This window comes from Eptesicus fuscus, chromosome 2, assembly GCF_027574615.1.
Source record: "Eptesicus fuscus isolate TK198812 chromosome 2, DD_ASM_mEF_20220401, whole genome shotgun sequence".
NCBI classification, from domain to species: Eukaryota; Metazoa; Chordata; class Mammalia; order Chiroptera; family Vespertilionidae; genus Eptesicus; species Eptesicus fuscus.
In genome coordinates, this window is record NC_072474.1 from 46,832,744 (window position 1) to 46,857,913 (window position 25,170).

The window sequence follows — 25,170 nt, forward strand, 5'->3', positions numbered from 1 at the left end:
ACAAAAGTCGATACAAAAAAAATCAGTTTTATTTCTATATTAATAAACAATCCAAAAATGAGATTAAGAAAAATAATACCATTGCCAATAGCATCGGAAAGAATAAAATACTTAAGAATAAATTTAACCTAGGAAGTGCAAAACTTGTATACTGAAAACTACAAAACATTCCTGAAAGAAAGGAATCCTAAATAAGTAAGACATCGGTCTCTGTTTCTGGCTAGTTGGGCAATCAGCAGAGGCAGTTAAGTAAGATCACCCTGGTGAGAAAAAGCCCATGTTGTTAGGTCCATACATAGCCTTCATCCCTGCTACGACGACCATTTTCTTCATATGCTCAATGTGAAGTACTGGAGTGGAGCATAAACTGCCTAAAGTCCACAGGAACATCTTTTTGTGTACTTGATTGCCAAGAGCCTGCTACGTGGTACATGTTCTCTTGTGAGCATTAATGTGAGACATAAAGAAACTGATGTATTGTGCCTACTCCGATAAGTGTCCATCCATATAATATCCACCCAGACCTCAATGTCACTTGTCTTCCAATTAAGACTTTTGGCTCTGCCAATGAGTCAGTATATAACTGTAACTCAAACTACCTCTCCTTTCACATGAATTAAAAAATTAAACGTATGTCTCATAACTGTGCACTGGGAAAATTTCCCTTCACCAGTGTCATTCAGAGCAAATCCTTAGGTGGGGCTATTGTGTGGCAACAATCTATTTATGGCTAGTTCTAATATAGATTGCACTAGCCCACATGTGAACCAGGCATAGATAGGTCAGCTGGTCATAAGGAACTCCCCAGGAGGTCATCAGTGAGATCACCGGTGCAACAGAGATAAGGAACACGGAAGGCTAGGCCACCTGTTCATAGAATTCACATGGGTCTTCTGGACTTCGCTTGAGTCTCCATCTATCACTTCCTACATACGCTGAAACTTTGCTGCCCTTGCCCAGCTTTATTACTTGGTTGACTGGATAATCCTGCATAGTCCCTTAGTGTACAATGGTCAGATGTTTGGTCTTTACTAAGACCCAGTAGTACGCTAGGAATAATTTTTTTTTAACAGAGTAGTTCACTATGGTGAAATGCATAGCCTTGCTCCAGAATATAAGGGCCTATACTGTGACTCCTACTGGAGCTTGCCTCAAATTCCATTTATCTCTCATGGATATTTCCAACACTATTAGATCTTCGGGATCATATGACATAAATGTGACTTTTCAGGCCTGACCATAGACAACTACAAAGGCCTGTAAATATTTCAGATAATTCATAGACAACCTGAAAGGCCTCAGAGGGGCAAGCTGTCCTTCCCACACCAGACCTGGTGCACAGCCCAAGTATTATAATCTCCGAAGGGAGGAGTAGTGAAGTACTATTGGTGCCCCTCTGCCTGTTCATGCTCTTCACATACGGTATTTACCTTCCTGGCCCCAGTGCCTTCATTACTAGGTAGCTTTATCTGAGGCATTAGGCAGGGGTCTTCCTCGGGTGTATCGGCTGAAATCTCCTAATGGTGGAGAAAAGTGGAAAACGTTGAATACATTTATCCCTACTTGGACGCAGTACCAGTAATTTTCTGCTTCTGGCCCTTCCTCCTCATCCTTCACACCTCCACCCCCACCCCAGGGTCTATAAAACAGCCATGACCTTTTGTTAAGGGCTCTCTCAACAGTGAACCAACCCCCACATCTGTGCTGATTCACCTGACCCTTGACCAGTGTGCCTGCCATTTCACGGGGAAAATGAAACAGGAGAGTTGGCATCTCATCCAGTTTTTAGTCTCTTGCTTATACTGTCACAGTAAGGGAGTCATGGCTTCACTATTTTATTTTTTACTCCTTGTTGCTTTAATTAGCTGCTCTAACACCTGACAGCTCAGCTCTCCCACCCAGCTAAAAATTAGCTTTTGATAGGGTAGGGTTAATCCTCCAACTTTGTTCTTCTTCAACATTGTGTTAGTTATTCTGGATCTTTTGCTTTTCCATATAAACTTTAGAATCAGTTTGTCAAATCCACAAAATAACTGGGTTGGGTTTGATTGGGACTGCCTTGAATCTATAGATTAAGTTGTGAATAGCTGACATCTTGACAATATTGAGTCTTCCTATCTGTGAACATGGAATGTCTCTTCATTTATTTGGTTCTTCTTTCATTACTTTCATCCGAGTTTTGTAGTTTTCTTCATATAGTTCTTATACATTTTTATTAAATTTACTAGTAGCCCGTTTGCACGAAGATTCGTGCAATAGACCTTCATTCACCTGGCTGCCTGCACCAGTTTTCTGCCGGCACCGGGGACCCAGGCCTTGGCGGTGGCCACTGACCTCTACCTTCTTTCAGGGTCCGGGCTTGGCCCTGGGCGGTGGCCTTGGGCTCAGCTGCACCCAGCATCCCTGCGACCTGATTGCAGAAGCAGACCCCCAGGTCGGCTCGCTCCTGCCATCAGAGCAGGCACGCACCCGGCTGGCGCCCAAGGCCCGGAAAGCCCCGGGCGGCTTTCCGGTCCTTGGGCTCGGCCGCACCGCACCCCAGCCGGGTCCCTGCTCCGATCGGCCCAAGGCCCGGTCCTTGGGCTCGGCCGCACCGCACCCCAGCCGGGTCCCTGCTTCGATGGGAGCACGCACCCGGCTGGCGCCCAAGGCCCGGAAAGCCCCGGGCGGCTTTCCGGTCCTTGGGCTCGGCCGCACCGCACCCCAGCCGGGTCCCTGCTCCGATCGGAGCACGCACCTGGCTGGCGCCCAAGGCCCGGAAAGCCCCGGGCGGCTTTCCGGTCCTTGGGCTTGGCCCTACCGCACCCCAGCCGGGTCCCTGCTCCGATCGGCCCAAGGCCCGGAAAGCCCCGGGCGGCTTTCCGGTCCTTGGGCTCCGCCGCACCGCACCCCAGCCGGTCCCTGCGATAGGAGCAGGCGCCCGAAAAGCCACCGGCCCCAGCGTCCATGTAACGGTTTCCTGGTGGGCGTGGTTGGTGGGCGTGGCTTGGTTGGTGGGCGTGGCTTGGGCGTAGCGAAGGTGCGGTCAATTTGCATATTTGTCTATTATAAGGTAAGATACTTAAGTGTTTCATTTTCTTCTGGAGTGCTAAAGTAAACAGTGTGTTTTTAATTTTAAATTCCAATTCTTCATTGCTGGTACATAGGAAAATGATAGACTTTTATATATTAACCTTGTATGCTACAACCTTGCTATAAATTGCTTATTAGTGCCAAGAGTTTTATTGATTCTTTCAGATTTTTAGCATACACAACCATGTCATCTACAAACAAAGATAGCTTTACAACTTCCTTCCCAATCTGTATACTATTTACTTTCTTTTATTGCGTTAGCTAGGACTTCCAGTATGATGCTGGAAAGGACATACTTGCCTTATTCCTGATTTTAGTAGAAAAGCTTTAGTTTCTCATCGTTGAGTATAACAAGTATAGTTTTGTGTAGATATACTTTATAAAGTTGAAGAAAATATTAATAAAATCAATAAACATCTGGCCCTCTACTCCTAATTTGCAGAGAATTTTTATCAAATGGATGTTGAGTTTTGCCAAATGCTTTTTCCGTGTCTACTGATATAGTTATTTGATTTTTATTTTTTAGCCTGTTGATGTGATGAATTACATTAATTGATTTTGAATGGTGAATCCACCTTGAATACCCAGAATAAATCCCACTTGGTCATGAGTATATAATTCTTTTTATACATTATTGATTTCCTAGTATTTTGTTATGGATTTTTCCATTTATGTTCATGAGAGATCTTGGTTTGTAGTTCTCTTTTCTTGTAATGTCTTTGTCTGGTTTTGGTATAGAGCAATGCTGACCCCATAGCATGAGCCAGGAAGTATTCACTCTGTTTCTATCTTCTGGAAGAGACTGTAGAGAATTGGTATAATTTCTTCCTTAAATATTTGGTAGAATTTAGCAGTGAACCCATCTGGGTCTGATGCTTTCTGTTATGGAAGGTTATTAATTATTTATTCAATTTCTTAATAGATAATGGCCTATTCAGATTACCCCTTCCTCCTTGAGTGAGTTTTGGTATGTTCTGTATTTCAAGGAATTTGTTCATTTGAAATAGGCTATCAAATTTGTGGGCATAGAGTTGTTCATAGTATTTATGTCCATATCTATGTGATCTGTATTGATGTCATTTCTTTCATTTTTGATATTAGTTTTTTGTGTCTTCTATATCCTCCCCCCCCCCCCCCTTAGTTAGCCTGGCTAAATGCTTATTGATTTTCAAAAAATGACATTTTGGTTTTGCTGATTTTCTCTGTTGATTTGCTATTTTCTATTTCATTGGTTTCTCCTCTAATTTTTATTATTTCTTTTCTTTGGCTAACTTTGGATTTAATTTGCTCTTCTTTTTCTAGTTTTCAAGGTGGAACATTAGATAATTAATTTTAGATCTTTCCTTTTTTCTAATATATGCATTTTCAATTATGTAAATTTCACTCTAAGCACTGCTTTCACTACATCTTACAAATTTGGTAAATTGTATTTCTATTTAGTTCAAAATACTTACATTTCTCTTTATTATTCATCTTTGAGCTATGTGCTATTTAGAAATGCGTTGTTTAATTGCACAGCATTTTGAGATTTTCTAGCTATCTTTTGGTTATAGATTTCTAGATTAATTCTATTGTGGTCTAAGAGTATATATTGTATGATTTCTATTATTTTAAATATGTTAAGGTGTGTTCTATGATCCAAAATATGGTCTACCTTGGTAAATGTTCTATGTGAAGTTGAGCAAAATGTGTATCTGCTGCCATTGAAGAAAGTAGTCTATACATATCAATTATATCTAGTTGACTAATGGTGCCATTGAGTTCAATTATACCCTTACTGTTCTGCTTGCTAGATCTGTCCATTATTAATAGGTCGGTGCCAACAATATTAGTGGATTCATCTTTTCCCCCCTCCAGTTATGTTAGTTTTTGAGTCATATTTTGATGCTCTGTTGTTAGGCACATCACATTAAGGATTGTTATATCTTCTTGGAGAATCATCTCCTTTATCATTATTTAATGCCTCTCTTTACCCTGATAATTTTCTTTTCTCTGAAGTCAATATAGCTACTCCAGCATTCTTTTGCTTGGTATTAGCATGGCATGTCTTTCTTTATTCCTTTACTTTTAATCTATTTCTGTCTTTATATTTAAAATAGGTTTCTTGTAGATAGTATATACTTGGCCTTGTGTTTTGATATTCTCTGACAGTCTCTGCCTTTTAATTGGTGTATTTAGATCATTGGCACTTAAACTGATTATTGATCTAGTTGGATTAATATCTACAATATTTGCTCCTGTTTTCTATTCATTGCCTTTGTTCCTGTATTTGTCTTCCATTCTCTTTCTGACTTTTGTGGTTTTAACTGAGCATTTTATATAATTCTGTTTTATCTTCTTCTTAGCATATCAATTATTTTTTTAAATTTCCTAAATGGTTGCCATAGAGTTTGCAATAAACCTTTACAAATCCACTGTCAGAGTCCACTTTTGAATGCCATTGGGCTGCTACATCGGTAGTGCAAGCACCTTATAATAAAAAAGTATTCCTCATTCCTCCCTTCTAGTCCCTTGTGTCATTACTCTCAGTTATTTTACATATATAAACTATAATTGTTATATATTGTTACTGTTTTGAACAAACTGCTCTGTTAGATCAATTATGAATAAGAAAAATAAAATTTTTCACTTCATTTATTTCTTCTAATGCTCTTTCTTTATGTAGATCCCAGTTTTTTTATCTATATAATTTTATTTCTCCCTGTTAAAGTTCTTAAATATTTCTTAAAAGGCAGGCATATTGGCAATGTATTCCCTCACTTTCTGTTTTTCTGAAAATGTCTTTATTTCTTCTTCTCTTTGAAGGATAATTTTGCTGGGTACAGAATTCTATATTAGTGATTATTTTTCTTTCAACACTTTAAATATTTCAGTCCTCTATCTTTATGCTTACATGGTTTCTGTGAATAAATTGTATATAATCCTTATTTTTACTCCTTATAGATAACTAGAGGCCTGGTGCACAAAATTCGTGCATGGGGGGTGGGTCACTCAGCCTGACCTGCACCCTCTCCAATCTGGGAACCCTCAGGGGAGCCCTCTCCAATCCGGGAGCCCTGATGGCTTAGGCCCACTCCCAATGGTTCTCTGCTCTCTGCAGGGCCTGGCTGCTCCATGCCCGCTGCCCAGAGGCCCTCCGTGGCCGGGGTGGGACGCTTGCCTCATCGCCACGGTGACGAAGCAAGCATTCCACCAGGCCACTCACGCTGTCTGCTCTCAGCGGCCGCCCTCCCAGGACTGGGGGACTCTGGCGGGGCTGAGGGGACTGGGCACCGCCATCTTGTGCCTATGGGTGCTGCCATCTTTGTGATGGAGTGATGGTTAATTTGCATATTACCATTTTATTAGATAGGATATGTTTTGTTCCCCTTGCTTCTTTCAAGATTTTTTTCTGTATGTTTAGTGTTCTTTTTTTTTTTTAAATATATTTTATTGATTTTTTACAGAGAGGAAGGGAGAAGGATAGAGAGATAAAAACATCGATGAGGGAGAAACATCAACCAGCTGCCTTCTGCACAACCCCCACTGGGGATGTGCCCGCAACCAATGTACATGCCCTTGACCAGAATCTAACCTGGGACCTTTCAGTCCGCAGACTGACGCTCTATCCACTGAGCCAAACCGGTTTCGGCTGTTTAGTGTTCTTAAGTCTGAGTATGATATGCCTAGGTGTAGATGGTTGTTTTTTGTTTGGTTGGGTTTCTTTGCATTTATTCTGCTTGGTGTTTTCTGAGCTTCCTTGATGTGTGGTTTGTGCTCTGAAATCAATTTAGAAGAAATTATCAGTCATTATTGCTTCAAATATTACTTCTGTTTCTCTTTCTCTCTTTGTATGCTTTTCATAGTTGTCCCACAGTCTTTGGATATTCTGTTCAATGTTTCTCCAGGCTTTTTTCTTAGCTTTTCAATTATGAAAGTTTCTGTTGACATATCCTCTAGTTCAGAGAATTTTTCTCCACAATTCTATTAGTGAGCCTATCAAAGGCATTATTCATTTTTGTTATTGTTTTTACCTCTAGTCTTTTTTTTTTTCTTAGAATTTCCATCTCTGTGCCCATTTGTTCTAGTATGCCTTCTACTTTATTCATTAAAGCCCTTGACATATTAATAATTTTTATTTTAAATTCCTGGCCCAATAATCCAAAATCCCTGCCATGTTTGAGTCTGGTTCTAGTACTTGCTCTCTCCTTAAATGTATTTTTTTTTTTAATTTTTGCCTTGTAATTTTTTTGTTGAAAGCCATACATGATGTACTAAAAGAAAATGTGGCAAATAGGCCTTTAATGATGTGGTGGGAGTGTATGGGGAGAGGGGAAAGCTTTCTATAAAGTCCTGTGATGAAGTCTTAGTCTTTCAGTGAGCTGTGTCCTGGACTGTAACATTCACAAGTGCTTCTCTCTTTATTTTTCACCCCCTTAGGTGGGGAAGGATGGCTAGAGGAGGCTAGAGTTTGGTATCTCTCTTCTTCCAGGTTGGTTAGGCTCTGATAAAACCCCAGCAAGCAAGGCTGATAAAATAATTTCTCTTGAGGGCATATCTTAAGAAAAACAGAATGCTATGGTGTATTTTAATATGGTTCTTTCCCCCTCCCCCTGATAAAATTATGAGGGAATTGTTCTCCAATCTTCAATATGAGAACTCGGTAGAGCTCCTGGAGGCAAAACTCACAAAAGTGTGGGTGACCCCCTGAGACTGGGCACCTTTGAAGTTTTTAACTCTCAGACTTGTCCAAACCAAACCTCTAGCTATTCATTAATTATGATTTAGGTTTTCTTAACTTAGTGCTGGTTACTGTGGAGCTTCCGGCTCACGGGTTTCTGCTTTGGTAAATGGTGAATCTCTGTATTCACCTGTCTATCTCTCCAATTATGGAGGCAGCACATTTCCCTGTCATCTCAATTCTCTGATGACTCTAAGACAAGCTATTGATTTTGTTTTTTCAGCTTTTCACCTTCTTAAAACTTTTTTTAGGATGGAGTGACAATTTCAAGCTCCTTACATAACAAAACATTAATTATAAGTCTTCTATTTCTTTGATCCATGGATTTTTGAAATATACATGTATAATTGTTTTTAATTAACTTTATTTTTTAGAGAAATTTTAAATTAACAAAAAAATTGAATAGCTAATACATAGTGTTTCCATATTCCCCTGGCCCCCACATATGCAAAGCCTCACCCATTATCAACATCCCCCCCAAGAGTGGTACATTTGTTAGCGTCAATGAACCTGCATCAACACATCATTATCACCCAAAGTCTATGTAGTTTACAGCTTACTCATGGTGTTGTATATTCTATGGGTTTTGACAAATATATAATGACTAGAGGTCCGGTGCATGAAATTCATGCACTTGGGGTGGGGGTGGTCCTCAGCCCGGGGATCTGGCCTAAGCTGGCAGTCAGACATCCCTCTCATAATCCAGGACCACTGGCTCCTAACCACTCGCCTGCCTGCCTGTCTGATCACTCCTAACCCCTCTGTCTGCCTGCCTGATTGCCCCTACCCTCCTCTGCCTGCCTGCTTGATTGCCCCTAACTGCTCCCCTACTGGCTTGATTGCCCCTAACTGCTCCCCTGCTGGCCTGATCACCCTGTACCCAGGACCCAGGATTCCCTTCTCTGGCCAGTCGCAGGCACCTGGGACCCAGGCTTCCCTCCCTCTGGCCAGCCACAGGCACCCAGGACCCAGCCAGCTTCGCCCGGGCCGGCTGCAGCTGCAGGGGACCGTGGGCAGGTGGCTTGGCCCGGGCTGAAGCCCCAGGTGCTGGCAACTGAGAGCACGGGGCATGTGGCTTGTCCCTCTCCTGGGCCACAGCCCCAGCTGCTGGCGCCCGGGACCGTGGAGTGGGTGGCTTGTCCCTCTCCCGGGCTGCAGCCTGGCTGTTCCCCATTCCTCTTTCGCAAGCTCATTTGTGCCTGGATGGTCCCCATTCCTCTCTCAAGAGCTCATCTGTGCCTGGCTGGTCCCCATTCCTCTCTCCCCAGTGTTGAGTGTCTGAGCAGTTACGGCATTATGGCGTGACAACCATTTGCATATTAGCTCTTTATTATATAGAATATGTATCTACAGAGAAGCTACAGAATAGCTTCACCACCCTAAAAATCCTCTGTCCTCTGCCTATGTAACTCTTTCTAAACCCTAGCAACTATTGATCCTTTTACTGTCTCCATAGCGTTGCCTTTTTGAGAATGTCATTTAGTTGGAATCATACAAGAAGTAGCCTTTACAGATTGGCTCCTTTCCCTTTGTAATATGCACTTAAGTTTCATCCCTGTATTTTTATGACTTGATAGTTCATTTCTTTTTGGCACTGAATATTATTCCATTGTCTAAACTTACCACAGTGCATTTATCCACTTACCTACTGAAGGATACGTTGGCTGCTTCCAGGTGTTAACTATTATGAATAAAACTGCTATAAACATCCATGGGAGTGTTTTTGTGTGGACATTACTTTTCAACTCCTTTGGGTAAATACCAAGCGGTGTGATTGCTGGATCATATAGTAAGTGCATGTTTAATTTTGTAAGAAACTACCAAAATGTCTTCTAAAGTGGCTTTACCATTTTGCATTCCCATTAGCAATAAATAAAGAGTTTCGTTGCTCCACATCTTTGCCAGCATTTGGTGGTGTCAGTGTTTAAAATATTTACTATTCTAGTAGTTGTGTAGTTGTTTTAATTTACATTTCCTTGATGATATATGATGTGGAACATCTTTTCATATGCTTATTTGCCATCTGTTTATCTTCTTTTTTTAATTAAAAAAAAACTTTGACACTATTACAGATGTCCTCATCCCCTCCACCCCTCTTTGCCCACCTCCATCCAGCCCCTGCCACTCCTCCCTTGGTCTTCACCACTCTGTTGTCTGTGTCCATGGGCCATGCATGTATGTTTTCTGACTAATCTCTTCACCTTCTTTCATCCAGTTCCCCCAACCTCCCCTCCTCTCTGATCTCTGTTAATCTGTTCCATGTATCCAGGCCTCTGCTTCTATTTTGTTCGTCAGTTTATTTTGTTCATTAGTTTCCACATAAGAGTGAAATCATATAGTATTTGTCTTCCTCTGACTGGCTTATTTCATTTAGAATATGATCTCCAGGTCCATCCATGTTGTGGCATAGGATAAGAGTTCCTTCTTTTTTACAGCTGTGGTACATATACACAATAGCATACTACTGTGTATATGTACCAGAGCTTTTAAAAAATATATGATTTTTAGAGACATAGGAAGGGAGAGGGAGAGAGAGATAGAATGATGAGAGAGAGTCATCAGTCAGCTGCCTCCTGCACACCCCCTACTGGGAATTGAGCCCGCATCCCAGGCATTGAAACTGTGCCCTGACTGGGAGACGAACCTGTGACCTCTTGGTGCATGGGTGGATGCTTAACTGCTGAGCCACACCAGCCTGGCTACCACAGATTTTTTTTTATCTACTCATCTACTGATGGATACTTGGGCTATTTCCAGATCTTGGCTATTATAAATAATGCTGCTATGAATATATGCATGTATTCTTTCTGATTGGTGTTTTGGGATTCTTGGGGTATATTCTCATAAGTGGGACCACTGGGTCATAAGGCAGATCCATGTTGTGTGTGTTTCTGTGTTTGAAAATTCCATATTGTTTCTCCCACTAACAGTGCATGTGAGTTCTATTTTCTCCACATCCTGGCCAACATCTGTTTATTTTATCAGCGATAGCCGCTCTGACAGGTATGACATGGTAGCTCACTGTGGTTTGGTATATATTCGTTCACGCATTTTTTAGTGGAGTTGTTTGTGTTCTTACTTTGGGGTTTAAGTGTCTTTAACCTTCAAAGGGGGCACTTACGGCCTCTTGTCCCTAGCTTTGGGGATTAAGCAGACACTCTGAGTCATTTTTCTTCTCTTCGTTATACTTTATGTGATTATCTCACGGGATTGGAACATCCTTGGCCTTGGTATACCACGGCATTCCAATGAGTTTGCTTACCAAGTTCATACATTTAGAGACGAAGGAAATAGTGTCAGATGGACCAAGAGCCCTTATTGGCCTCCTGCAGCAGGACATTGACCCTGCACGTCATGTAACCCCTATAGGATTTCTTTGTCTCTTTAAACCAGGGAATTATCCCTTGATCTAAATAATCTGAATTCTGGGGAGCATCAAATGAGATGATCAAAATGGGATTCATTTATACAGTATAAAGCTATAGAAACAGGTGACTTTTTAAAAATTGTATTTGATTTTGTGCCTTTAAATTACATTAAGCTGACAAATTTTGTAAGTATTTTAAAATAAGATTTATTCTTCCTGAAAATAATGAACAAAAAGTTATCCTATAACAACATGAAAACTTCATCATATCACTTGTGCCAATGCCCATTTTAGGCAGAATACTTGTTAGGGCTTTGCATTTGCTTTAAGCTCTCTGTTTTCAAAGTGACATAATCCAAACAATATCATGTTTGTGTTCTGGAATGAAAGGAGGAATGATGTCTCATTCTCTAAAATATTTCATATATATATATATATATATATATATATATATATTGTGTGTGTGTATTTATATATATATATATTATTGATTTCAGAGAGGAAGGGAGAGGGTGAGAGAGATAGAAACATAAATGATGAGAGGATCATTGATAGACTGCCTCCTACATGCCCACTACCAGAGATTGAGCCCGCAACCTGGGCATGTGCCCTGACCTGGAATTGAACTGTGACCTCTGGGTTCATAGGTCGACGCTCAACTACTGAGCCACTCCGGCTGGGCTAAAATATTTCTTAATAGAATAACAGAATATATCTAAACACATTTGCTGGAATGACTTTTCCTTTGGCTTGGCTTAATGGGATCTCTGGGATTTACAAAAAAATTCCTTTGCCATTCTTGCAGCCATAGTCATGTTATCAGTTTGAACAGACCAGGGCTGGCTGTCTATTGCCATGCATGATGGTATATTATTTGAATTGAGAGTTTTGTTCCTATCAAAAGTAAGAGTGCTTCTGGGGTGAGGAAGCCTTTGAATCAGCCAGAAACCTTTCCTTTAAATATCAACGTGTTCAACTGCAATGAGGCTGAGAGCCCGGAGAGGAGTGTTTTGGTCCTACCTGCCACTACCGTAAATGACAGACAAATCACCCGGCTTGTTTGGACCCTTTTACCTCAAAGACTTGGGCTGTATAATCCATAATGTCCCTAACCCCAAGATGCTAGGTTTGTGAAAAATACTGATTCTTTAAAAGTAAAATATTGTCCTGTGTCTACAGATTCACACACTTTCAGGGCCATTGTAAAGCAAAGCAATTTGGATTTGTTTGGTGAGGGAAGAACTTCTCTTCAAAGACTTTCTCCTAAGTAAGGAAGTAAGGCAGATGACATCAACACAAGAATAAGCCAGTCTATTTTATGCAATGCGAAATCCTCTGTGTCAGCTTCCTAGGATCACGGTCACATTTTATTGCAAAAATGGGAGTCGAGAGGCCATGTGACTACTGTGTTTATTTTTTGGGGTACCCTCGCATTGTTAGGGACAACCATCTATTTATTTATTTTATTTTTTATATATATTTTATTGATTTTTTTACAGAGAGGAAGGGAGAGGGATAGAGAGTTAGAAACATCGATGAGAAACATCAATCAGCTGCCTCCTGCACACCCCCTGCACACCCCCTACTGGGGATGTGCCCGCAACCAAGGTACATGCCCTTGAGTCCGCAGGCCAACGCTCTATCCACTGAGCCAAACCGGTTAGGGCTATTTATTTTATTTTATTTTTATTTTTTATTTTTAATATATTTTATTGATTTTTTACAGAGAGGAAGGGGGAGGGATAGAGAGCTAGAAACATCGATGAGAGAGAAACATCAATCAGCTGCCTCCTGCACACCCTGCACTGGGGACGTGCCTGCAACAAGGCACATGCCCTTGACCGGAATCGAACCTGGGACCCCTGAGTCCACAGGCGGACGCTCTATCCACTGAGCCAAACCGGTCAGGGCTATTTTATTTTTAAAAAATATATTTTTATTTATTTCAGAGAGGAAGGGAAAGGGGGGGGGAGAGAGAGAGAGAGGAGAGAGAGAGAGAGAGAGAGAGAGAGAGAGAGAGAGAAACATCAATGATGAAAGAGAATCATTGATTGGCTGCCTCTGCACACCCCACACTGGCGATAGAGCCCACAACCCGTGCAGGTGCCCTGACCTGGAATCCAACCTTGACCTCCTGGTTCATAGGTCAACGCTCAACCACTCAGCCAGCCAGGCAACCATCAGTAGGTCCTTCATTTTCGCCGTAAGTCGGAACCCACCTACACAAGCACCTACGTCACTGGCATGGAGCACTTCCACAGCAGTAATGAAGTGACACAGTAAAAAGAATTTCAAAGAAAGGTGACAATTCCTGACCTTTACTTGTGGTAAATAAATAATAAAAAAACATAAAGCACATATGTACATATGTTGAAATGACGGAATTTTTTTTTAAATAAATAAATGGGAGACGGCGAGGTGACCACGAAAGGGGGAGGAACATCGAGGCCAACCTAACCCGAGGACCGCCTGTATTGAACTCATGTGATGCTCCTAACGACCTGAAAAAGCACTGTCTACATTTTTTTTTTCTTTCAGTTCAGGAAACGGAGGCCCACCGATCGGGGCAGAAGATTTTAAATTTGCCTGCGCGTGTAGGGGAGGTTTCAGAACCCTAGGAACCTCGCCTGCGGGGCTTCAGGAAACAGAAGGTCTCTCACTAAGACGACTCGCTAACCCAGGCTGCGCGCTGTGCACGCATTTCCTCAGCCCCGAAAACAACCCCACGAATCAGGTACGTGGAGTAATCGCTTCCTCCTGGAGGGCGGGGCGCGCGGAGGCCACCGGGGAGCTGCGGGGGGTGGGCGTCACCGCCGCCCGGCGGACCTAGCAGCTAGTGGGGGTCTGAGGAAACTTGGGGAACGAACGTGGTGGGGTGTCTCGGTGTCTCGCTCCTCTGAAGCAGAGAGGAGCCTCTCTGGCTGTGGTCTCCGCGAGCTCTTCTGTCCCAGCGCTCCCCCGGACGGGGCGCCACTGCGCTGCCGGGGGCTGGGTGCACCGATGACCGTGCACGGTTCCGTCTCCCGTTCAGACACCCGAGCAGCAGGAGTGAGCGCCGAGGAGGGCGCAGCGCGAGGAGCCCGAGCTGCGCCCAGGGGCTGCCGCTTCCCCTCCCGCGCCCGCACCGCGCGTCCCTGCAGCTCAGCTGACCCGCGGGCGGGGCCGGGGGCCGGGGGCGGGGCCACGGCTGGAAGGGCTGGCGCCTCGGCCCCCGGAGAGCTCGCCGTGGCTTCCGTGGCCTCCCGCAGCGCGGGCGCCGACACCTTCCTCCGGGTCCCAGCATGCGCCCCTACCTGCTCCTGCTGCTCGCGCTGTGCGGTGCGGACCCCACGGCCGCCGCGCGCAGCCTCAGCTTGCGGGGAAGTTGGAGGATCCGCAACGGGAACGGCTCCCTGGAGCTGCCCGGGGAGGTGCCCGGCTGCGTGCACACCGCCTTGTTCCAGCGCAACCTCACCCAGGTACCGTGTGGGGCCGCCCCCCGAGCCTGCGCCCGCGTTCCCTTCGCGGCCACAGGCCCAGGACCTGCCTGGGAGCCCCCTGCCCCGGGCGACTCTCCTCTGTTGGGCACTGACGTCCCCGGTGCAGCTTGTGGTCTTTGGGGGGCACCGCCAAGGCCGTTTCTGTGCTGCTGAAGAAGAGCACCGCTGGGGTCCGGGCTGGAGGGAGACGGACCCGCTCCCGGACCTCAGGAACCGGAGAGCGGAAGTTTCCTTAGGGCAAAAGGTCTTGCTGCTTGTGCTGTACTTACTGCCTCTTCTCCACTGAAGCGCGGATAGAAAGGACGGGCTGTCACCGATAAAGCCTAAGGCGGGGGATTACTGTTTCAGCTACCTGGATACTGCGGGGGACTGTTGTGTTTTGCTAAGTCAATGCTAACTGTATTGAGTAATGTCTCAGGCTTTCATTTTCGCGGTTAGGCCTCAGGGAGTCAGATTTTGGGATTTTTGCAGCACATGGGTTGAGGAGACAGACCTGCAAGTGTCAGGTTAGGATTGTCAGTGCAGGTGGGGAGGCTGCATCACTTCTAAAGCTGATTGGGATCTGAAGGAAGGTGCTCTTTCTTCTCAAGGCATGCGATGTGCGTGTGTTTAATAGATGCTCTAATTTATAGACGTGTGGAGGACATTTTCCTGGTTGATTGCCTGTGTGTGCAAATGTTTGCAGACTTTCACCTTCCACTGTTTTCATGGTTCCACCTGCTGCAGGTCATTTTCCCATCCTATGATTATGTTTGGCTGGGACAAGATGTACTTAAAAATATATATATATATTTTATTGACTTCAGAGAAGAAGGGAGAGGGAGAGAGAGAGAGCTAGAAACATCAATGATGAGAGAAGCATTGATCAGCTGCCTCCTGCACGCCCACACTCGGGAACGCGCCAGCAAGGTAGGCAGGTGCCCTGACTGGGAATCCAACCCTGACCTTCTGGTTCATAGGTCTGTGCTCAACCACTGAATCAGGCTGGCGGGACAAGGTGTACTTGCTAAGTAGTTTGCATGCTTAGTCTCATTCCTTATAAGAACTCTGTGCAATGTGTCTTTGCATTAGCCGGGAGCAGTTAAGAGAACATATCCAAGATCACACAGCAACACAGTGGCAGAAATGGAATTCTAACCCAGGAGGGCCTGACTCCATAGCCTGGGTACTGTACTATTCTGCTCTTACCCTGGTGTTTCAAAAAACCATGTATTTTTGAAGCACTGTGGTAAAATTCACATTTTACTTAAATAACAAGATGGTCAACTTTTACTTAAATAACAAGATGGTCAACTAGGGTTATTTTCTTAAATAACTAGGGTTATTTTCTTAAATAACTTTTACTTAAATAACAAGATGGTCAACTAGGGTTATTTTCTGCATTAGCTCTTTTTCAAGAATGTTTGTCAGAAAGGAAGTGTATTTGACACTGACTACAGTCCAGTTTTTTTTTTTTAAATATATTTTGACTTTTTAGTTTTTTATTTTTTACAGAGAGGAAGGGAGAAGGATAGTTAGAAACATCAATGAGAGAGAAACATTGATCAGCTGCCTCCTGCACGCCCCCTACTGGGTATGTGCCCGCAACCAAGGTCCATGCCCTTGACCGGAATCGAACCTAGGACCCTTGAGTCCGCAGGCCGACGCTCTATCCACGAGCCAAACCAGTCAGGGCGCAGTTTGTTTTTTAAGTAAATAATTCTCTAACGTATGTACTTTATTGTCAGTTACTCAATCTGTGGCATAGACCACGGCTGACTTTGGCACCCTGAGGCTTCACTTACACATGCCTTGAGAACGCCTGTGTGCATTGCAGCGCCTCTCGTTGCCGCATTTCACTGGTCGAATGAAGCCAACGGGAAATCATTAGTGACTTTAGCAAATCAGATCCGTGTTACAGAGGCACTTATCAGGAAACAGTGTTCAGTAACTAGTCAGTGAGAATGAGGTTATGCATAATATAAAATAACTGAGGTTTCCTCATGGGCATACCTTACAGTGCCTATTAAATCTGTTCATAAATTCTTAGGAAAACTTTGTTTCAGTAAGGTGGATGTGGGTCTTACATGGTAGTGGGATGGATGAGAGATGGGGAAGCTTTCTGGGGCTTGGAGAACTCCAGGCCAATTGACAGTAATCCTCAGCGTCAGTGTCATTATTAAATACTGTGATGTTATAACACCTGCTTTATTACATTCCTTTTAGGTGTTGACCTCAGGAAATATTCTAGAATTTAGAGCAGACACTGGCCCAAATACTGTGTTTACATGAGAACTTGAAGCACATCTTGCTGAAGTCATTCACTCATGGATTCATTCACCTAATTGTCTCATAAGTATTTATTCAATACCTCCAAGGTGGCAGGCACTGTTCCAAGTGCTTGATATCGAATGTTGAAGAAAACAGAGTCTTTGCCCAATAGAAAATCTCTAGTGGAAGAGAGACAATAAAACAGATTAATAGATAATATGATGACAGGTGGTACCCTGAAGAAAAATAAAGCAGGCTAAAGGAAGAGAAAGTGAAGGTCGATTGGAAAGGATTGCTATTTTTAAAAAGTGGTTCAAGATAGGCATTTGATAAAGCGACTCTTTAAAGCAGAGGTCTTTTTGATGAGGTCAGCTTTAAGAAGTGCATTCCCAGCAAAGAGGGAAGAAAAAGACAGGCATAGGGAAGGGAGCCTGCTTGAAAGTTCCAGGAACAGTAAGCAGGCCAGTGTGGCAGGAGCCCTGCGAGCCAAGAGGGTAGGAGGATGAGTTCAAAGGAGGCCGGAGGCAGAGCATGCCGGGTTTGTAAGCCATGGGAAACACTTTGGATTTTAATCTACAGGTGATGGGAAGTATTGGGTGTTTTGAGCTTGGCCTTGCATGATTGCATTTGCCTTTTAGAGGGTATTTTTGACTGTTGTGTGAAGACTACAATGCATCAGAGTGGAAGCATGGAGGCCAGGTGGGGGCTATTACAGTTGTCTGGACAAGAGATAGTTCCTGGCTTGGACCAGGGTGGTAGCAGGGCAGTGACTGTGAGAACATTTTGAACATGGAACACACAAGATTTGTTCAGCTGGATTAGTTGATAGATTGAATGTGAGGCGTGAGAGAAAGAGGAGTCCAGGAAAAGTTAAGGATTTGCCAGTCTGAGTAGTTGGTTAAATGGAATTGGTATTTACTGAGAGGCTCTGTGGCCAGCCTTGGGTGGTCATAAGTGATTGTGTATTTCCTATACAGAATCTAAACCTTAGGTGTCTTAGCCCTCTCCTAACGGTAATCAATCATTTATTCATTCATCCTACTATTATGCCATACACTAAAAGAGGCATTAAAAACCAAGTGAGGCCGAGACCGGTTTGGCTCAGTGGACCAAAGGGTCCCAGGTTCGATTCCGGTCAAGGGCACGTACCTTGGTTGCGGGCACATCCCCAGTGGGGGGCGTGCAGGAGGCGGCTGGTCGATGTTTCTCTCTCATCGTGTTTCTAGCTCTCTATCTCTCTCCCTTCCTCTCTGAAAAAATCAATAAAATATATTAAAAAAAAAAAAAAAAAAAACCAAGTGAGATTCATTCTCTATTTTGTGGGAGGCCACATTGTAGTGAGGCAGAAAACCTAATTTATAACCTTATGGTAAGTGCATAGATAAGGGGACTCTTTTAGGAATGTTCTCAGCTTTTCTGTGCAATTCCTTGGTGGTATAAGTTTGGAAAGCCTTTTTTTTTTTTTTTTTTTTAAGAAGAGTTTCAGTGTGCCAAAATTAGAAAATATGGAAAAGTAAGAAGAAGAGAACTTGGAAACCTGACTTTCAGAGATAACTACTACTATTAAAATTTAAAAATACACTATATCCATTTGGAAGTTTTCGGTGTATACAGATTTATCATAAGTATTTATATATACAGTTTAACAATCTCTTTATACTAAATATTTTGTGACAGTTTTATGTGCAGTAAAGGTATTTCTACAAACCATGTTTCATGGCTCTCTTTTTTATTCCATTGTGTACATTTGCTATCATTTATTTTCTTAGGCAAATTTTTAGAAGTGTAATTGCTGATTCAAAGGGTATGCCCTTTTTTAGTCTTTTAATATGAACTTCCAAGTTTGTTTTCTTAAAACCTGTACTAGCTTTATACTCTCATCATCATTTTATCAGAATGCCTATTTTAGGTGCAGATTTGGATATTATTTAAAAAAAAATCAAAACAAAACAATGTACTTTCTAGTGGGGTTAAACATATTTTATATTTTTAATATGTTTATTGGTGATTTATGTGTTTTAATCTATTTTTCTATTGGCTATTCATCTTCAAAACAGATTTGTTAGACCTCTTGTTATTTAATTTTAAAAAATTTTCTATTTGTTAATGATTATTTTGTCATATGTTTAAAGTTCTGCATATTGAAATCTTACAAAGTTTTTTTCTTTTATGATTGTTTCTGTCTTTGGGATTATGCTTTGAAAGTAATCCCCTCTCTTCCAATTAAATAAATATTTACATATATTTTATCCTTTTAATAGCTTTATAGTTCCTTTCTTATATTTAAAAAAGGTTTAATTTTATATATTTTTATTGATTTTAGAGAGGACGGGAGAGAGAGAGATAGAAACTTCAGTGAAGAGAGGGAATCATTGATTGACTACCTCCTGCACGCCCCGTACTGGGGATTGAGCCCACAACCTGGTATGTGCCCTTGACCTGAATCAAACCCAAACCCTTCAGTCTGCAGGCTGATGCTCTGTCCACTGATCCAAACTGGCTAGGGCTATATTTAAAATTTTAATCCATTTGAATTTTTTCAAATGGTCAGTCAGTTTTTTTACTCTATGATTTGAATAATGTTTCTTTTGTCTACTGATATAAAACACTAGTGGGCCTGGTGCGTGGATTTGGGCACATTGAAAGGAAATTAATTAGAAGAAATATTTCAATATTGCTATTTGCCCTTTCTCTATAATAGAAGTGTCAACCAAATTCACGATTGACAATGACAGACTGAAACACACGTGTGTGATTTGCACCAGCGAGAGCTTTATATGTATCGCACATGTGCGAGTCAACTTAGCTTTTTATAGATAGAGAATAAACTTGCTTAATTAGACCTGCTTTCTGATTTAGCTAAACTTTTCCCAGCCCAGTGAAGCACCCCAACTTCTCTTTCAGGTAATTGTCAGCAACACAGCAGTAAATATCAACACGAAGCAGATTATTATTGTAGATCACACAGGGAGAACAAAGGATAAAATATTTAACTGCAGCAGTGTGTGACTATATTCTGCACAGTGAGAAAACCTGAAGTCATTTTCAAGTTCCACCATTTCTTACTTCTTTCAGTCGGGTCAAGGTTCTAAAGTTTCTAAATCTCCATTTTCCGGCTATTGAAAAGAAAATAGGAGTCTCCTATCTACCTACTTCAGGACTTCTGTGAGGATCAAATGAGATAAGGCACGTGAAAATGCTTCACAGACATTTGGTTAAACTGTAAAATGTTTGCACCTGACTATAAAGCAAGTTGTGTTCCTGGGCTGAAGAAACTCCAAGGAGGCTAGTCGCTAGGGAGAGGAAGCTGGGCGTTGCTACGTGATGTCATTACCTGGTGCCCACAGCCACTGTTTCCAGGCTGGGCTGGGCTATGGCTGCATTTTGCGTCATGGGGTCTTGGCAGCATTGGCTGTGATTTGGTGGGCTGTCGCTCCGGGGTGGTGACGGGGCCTGTGTCCCACTTGGGGGAAGCTGAGTGTTGCTTTATCGGCGCCAGGTTCATGGTACCGTTTCTTTGTAAATGGCCAGTGTGCATCACGGCAGTTTCTGCATTGAGCGACTGTCCCCTCATGGTCAGTACGTGTCATAGCGACTGGTTGGATGGTCAGAGGGACACTTTGCATATTAGCCTTTTATATATATAGATTACTTTTATCATACATGAAATTCACATATACTGATATTATTTTCTTATTCTCTCTCTGTAAATTCTTTAAAAATAATTATAAATGTTTAATGCTTATTGTACAAAAAACTGATGCAGAAAAATATAAAATATAAGGAAGGGAGAAGGCCAATAAAAAAGCATACTATAAAGCAGAGGTAATCACCGTAATTTTTTTTATGTATATCTTTCCAGATTTTTCTAAGTATATACAAAGAAATCCAATAATATAAAGATAAAATAAATCTTTAAGATGGTTTTGTAAGTAACTTCGTCATTCAAAATATATGGTGAACATCTTTCTGTATCTACGTATTTATAAATATAGATCTAGAATAATTTTTAGTAACTGCATAGATTTTGGTATAAAGATGTATTCTTAAAATCTTAAATATAGAAGAAAATATATTATAAATATATAAATACTAGTGGCCCGGTGCACGAAATTCGTGCACGGTGGGGGTGGGGTGTGTCCCTCAGCCCAGCCTGCACTCTATCCAATCTGGGACCCCCTCAGGCGATGTCTGACTGCCGGTTTAGGCCCGATCCCATAGGGATCGGGCCTAAACCGGCAGTTGGATATCCCTCTCACAATCCGGGACCACTGGCTCCTAACCACTCACGTGCCTGCCTGCCTGATCGCTTCTAACCACTCTGCCTGCCAGTCTGCTCGCCCCCAACTGTCCCCCCCCCCCCGCTGGCCTGATCGCCCTCAACTGCCCCCCACTGCTGGCCTGCTCACTCCCAACTGCCCCCCCTGCCAGCCTGATCGCCCCCAACTGGCCCCCCCTGCCGGCCTGCTCGCCCCCAACTGCCCCCCCACCACCGACCTGATCACCCCCAACTAACTTCCCCTTCTGGCCTGATTGCCCCTAACCGCCTCTGCCTCAGCCTCACCACCATGGCTTTGTCCGGAAGGATGGCTGGAAGGTCTCCTGGTCTAATTAGCATATTACCCTTTTATTAGTATAGATACACATATACTAAAAATGGTAGGCACCAGATGCTTAGTACTTTTCTCTAAATTTTATCAGTACCTTAATTCTTCACATGTAATTGGGACAGATGGTCAGAGAAGAATATTTTTAGATGTGTAAATTTATAAAATATAAACTATAAGGTTATAGCTCAGTAGCTACACATGTGTTTAACAAGTTAGTTTGAATCACTCTGTCCAAGGAGCCAGGAGTCTGTCCTTGGAAGCCCTAATGTGCAGGTTATCACTCATCAGTACATTCCAATAAAGTATGTGCATCTGAGTGAATAAATGTATATTTTGGTATCTTTTGAGTATTCAAGAGGCAATTGCCATGTGAATATACTTTTAAAACATTTTATTTTAGTGAATTTCAAACAAATATGAAAACAGTAGCTAAATGAACTCCCATTTACCCATTACCTGGCTTCGAAAATTCATGACTAATTTTGTTTGTTCCCCCATCCACTATGCCCCACCTCCCTTATTTTGTTTGGTTTTGTGTTTTTTTAATCCTCATCCACTTATATATTTGTTGATTTTAGAGAGAGGAAGGGAGAGAGAGAAACATCGATGTGAGAGAGAAATATCGATTGGTTGCCTCCTGAATGAGCCCCAACCAGGGATCAAACTGGCATTCCAGGCATGTGCCCTGACTAGGAACCAAACCACACCTGTGGTACCGGAGGTGCTCCTACCAACTGAACCACCTGGCCAGGGCTCCCCACTGAGTTCTTACCAACCCACCCCCATCTCAGAGACAGCAGCTATGGCTGTGGATCTGTTTACCTGCCCGTCTTTGCTCTGAGAGCAAGTGTGATTGGATCTTCTCCTCTGATCTTTCATAGCAGTCAGTCATGAACCTCTCTCCAGGCATCTATCCTAAACTTTTTAAAAAAATATATATTTTATTGACTTTTTCACAGAGAGGAAGGGAGAGGGATAGAGTTTGAAACATCGATGAGAGAGAAACATTGATCAGCTGCCCCCTGCACACTCCCTACTGGGGATGTGCCCGCAACCAAGGTCCATGCCCTTGACCGGAATCGAACCTGGGATCCTTGAGTCCGCAGGCCGACGCTCTATCCACTGAGCCAAACCGGTTAGGGCATATACTAAACTTTCATGAGTCTGGCCCTTAGGAGTGGGCTAAGAAAACTGCCTTGTTTCTTCTTTTAAATTCCCCCTTTAAATCCTCATTGGTCATAAAATAAGAAATTTCTTTACATTGTAACCCCTTTTCACCTAGAGGTATGTTATTTGGTAAGCACTATTTAGTAGTTTAAGCATTTTAGAAAAAAATATTAAACTCACTAAAATGTTTTTTTTTTAAAAAATGTATTTTTATTGATTTCAGAGAGGAAGGGAGAGGAAGAGAGATAGAAACATCAATGATGATTGGAAATCATTGATTGGCTGTCTCCTGCATGTTGGACCGAGCCCACAACCCAGGCATGTGCCCTTGACCGGAATCGAACCTGGAACTTTTGGGTCTGCAGGCTGACGCTCTAGCCACTGAGCCAAACCAGCTAGGGCTCACTAAAATGTTTTGATGACTCATGAGCTTGAGATCTCTTTTACCTATGTGCATCCTCTGAAGTAAGAATTGTAGCTGAAGCTCATATTTGACAATAGAGAAACTGAGCAACATAATACCCCTGTGTAGTTGAAAGTAGCTTAGCTTCCCATGAATATTTTCTTTTTTTTTTTATATAGTACTCAGCACATGGAAAGTTATATGCATGTGTGTGTTTATGAATTTTAAAGTCTAATTTAAACGAATACCCATGTGCCTGCTATTCAGTTTATGAGCCTGCACGTTCCCAGTACCATTGCAGTGACCTTGCGCCTCCCAGTCCCACCGCCAATATCCTGAATTATCATTCTCTTGCTTTTTACAAATTAAGGTTTTACCAAATACCGGTAAATCTTAATTAATATATTGTTTAATCTTCTTGTTTTTGAATAAGTGTTTTTTTAAACTAGGTTTATTTATTTTTTGCATGTGTCCAATAACAAAATATGTACATGAAATGATTATAAACTCTTCTTTTCTTTTCTTTTAAAAAAATATATTTTATTGATTTTAGAGAGGAAGGGAGAGGGAGAGAGAGAGATAGAAACATCAATGATGAGAGAGAATCATTGATTAGCTGCCTCCTGCACACCCCTCACTGGGGATTGAGCCCGCAACCCGGGCATGTGCCCTTGGCCGGAATCGAACCCGGGACCCCTCAGTCCGCAGGCTGACGCTCCATCCATTGAGCAAAACCAGCCAGGGCATAAACTCTTCTTTTCTCCATTGAAGTAATTATGTCTGGGATAGAACCAGGCATTGGACTGAAGTAGAATTGGGGAGTAGAAGAGATATTCCTGGCCAAGGAGTCTATGTGTCTATATGCAGATACAGAGGTAGTTCAGAAGTGTCTAGAGAAAACGAGACTTACACTGTCATTTGCATGGTTGGGTGACACAGAGTTTGTTGATTTTTAGTAAGTGTGGTAAATACCAATTATAAATAACTGGCTCAGGCCCCACATGGCCTGTTTATCTCCTGGTTCCCACTTGGTAGGTGGCACTGACATTGGAATTGTTGACAGCATTTGTGACATCGATGGCAGTGTCAGGTAATGATGAGGCATGAGGCCTGGAGCCAGATATGCTGGATCTGCACCAGTAATCCACCACTTAATAGTCATTTGACTTGGAGCCTTGGAGTCCTAATAAAGGAGTGATGGTAATACCTGCCCTACAGGGTCCCAGGCAGTAACTCTCAGCTTCTGTTGTTGCATGATCACCTGGTGTACAGGGTAAGCTTGTGTGGCGTGAGGTACAGTCGTATGGTTGGAAGAATGCAGACCTTGGTGTTAGACTGAATTGGTTTCGTTCCTAGATGTACTTTTGCTTAGTCGTGGGACCTTAGGAAAGTCACTCCACCTTTTGGAGAGTTAGCGTCATCCTCTATGAAATGGCATGTTACCCATGTTTGTTTTGGAAATAAGATTGTGTGAGTGCCTGTCTTGGAGGGTGACAGTAGATGGTCAACAAATGATACTGTTACTGTTTTTAGGGTTCATGGGTTTGCTTAACAATTCAGTGACTTACATGGGTCCTTGGTCATCAGATGTAGCACTGAGCCACTGTTTGCTTTAAATGGGACTCAGAATTTTAATATGAGCACAGGAGGTCAGAGCAATCTGGAACCGAATTAAGTTGGTTGCTTTCGCTTAGCATTCGGAATAGTTATTATATAAATGTAATCTAAGCCTCTGCCACTTTTACTTTAAGGACAATAAGGTATTTTCTCTTAGTAAGAGAATTTCTTTTAAAGACCTCAGTTTTTTTTTGGAGCAGTTTTAGGTTCACAGCAACACTGAATGGAAAATAAAGACAGTTCCCATTACTCCCACACATACACAGCCTTCCCATTACAACAGCCCCGTCAGGGTTGGTACCTTTATTACTATCAGTGACTCTGCATCGTTATCACTCAAAGGCTGAGGTTTACATTAGCATTCACCCTTGGTGTTGTACATTCTGGGTTCTGGCAGATGTATAATGATGTGTATCCACCACTACAGCACCATTCAGAGTAATTTCACTCCCTGCTCTGCTCTGTCTGTTCATCCCTTTCTTCCC

The 25,170-nt window shown here is 42.5% G+C and overlaps 1 protein-coding gene across 2 annotated transcripts in view; it reads left to right on the forward strand.

Annotated features, from left to right (window-relative positions):
- Window positions 1-14,219: 14,219 nt before the first annotated feature.
- Window positions 14,220-25,170, forward strand: part of MANBA (mannosidase beta) — a 100,497-nt gene continuing 89,546 nt past the window's right edge. Inside the window, exon 1 of one of the 2 annotated variants that reach the window (XM_054726989.1) lies at window positions 14,220-14,617. In XM_054726989.1, coding sequence (XP_054582964.1) covers window positions 14,441-14,617 — 177 coding nt within the window. In that variant the 5' untranslated portion in view covers window positions 14,220-14,440. The remainder of the gene's footprint in view (window positions 14,618-25,170) is intronic. The other variant, XM_054726985.1, reaches the window with a different exon arrangement.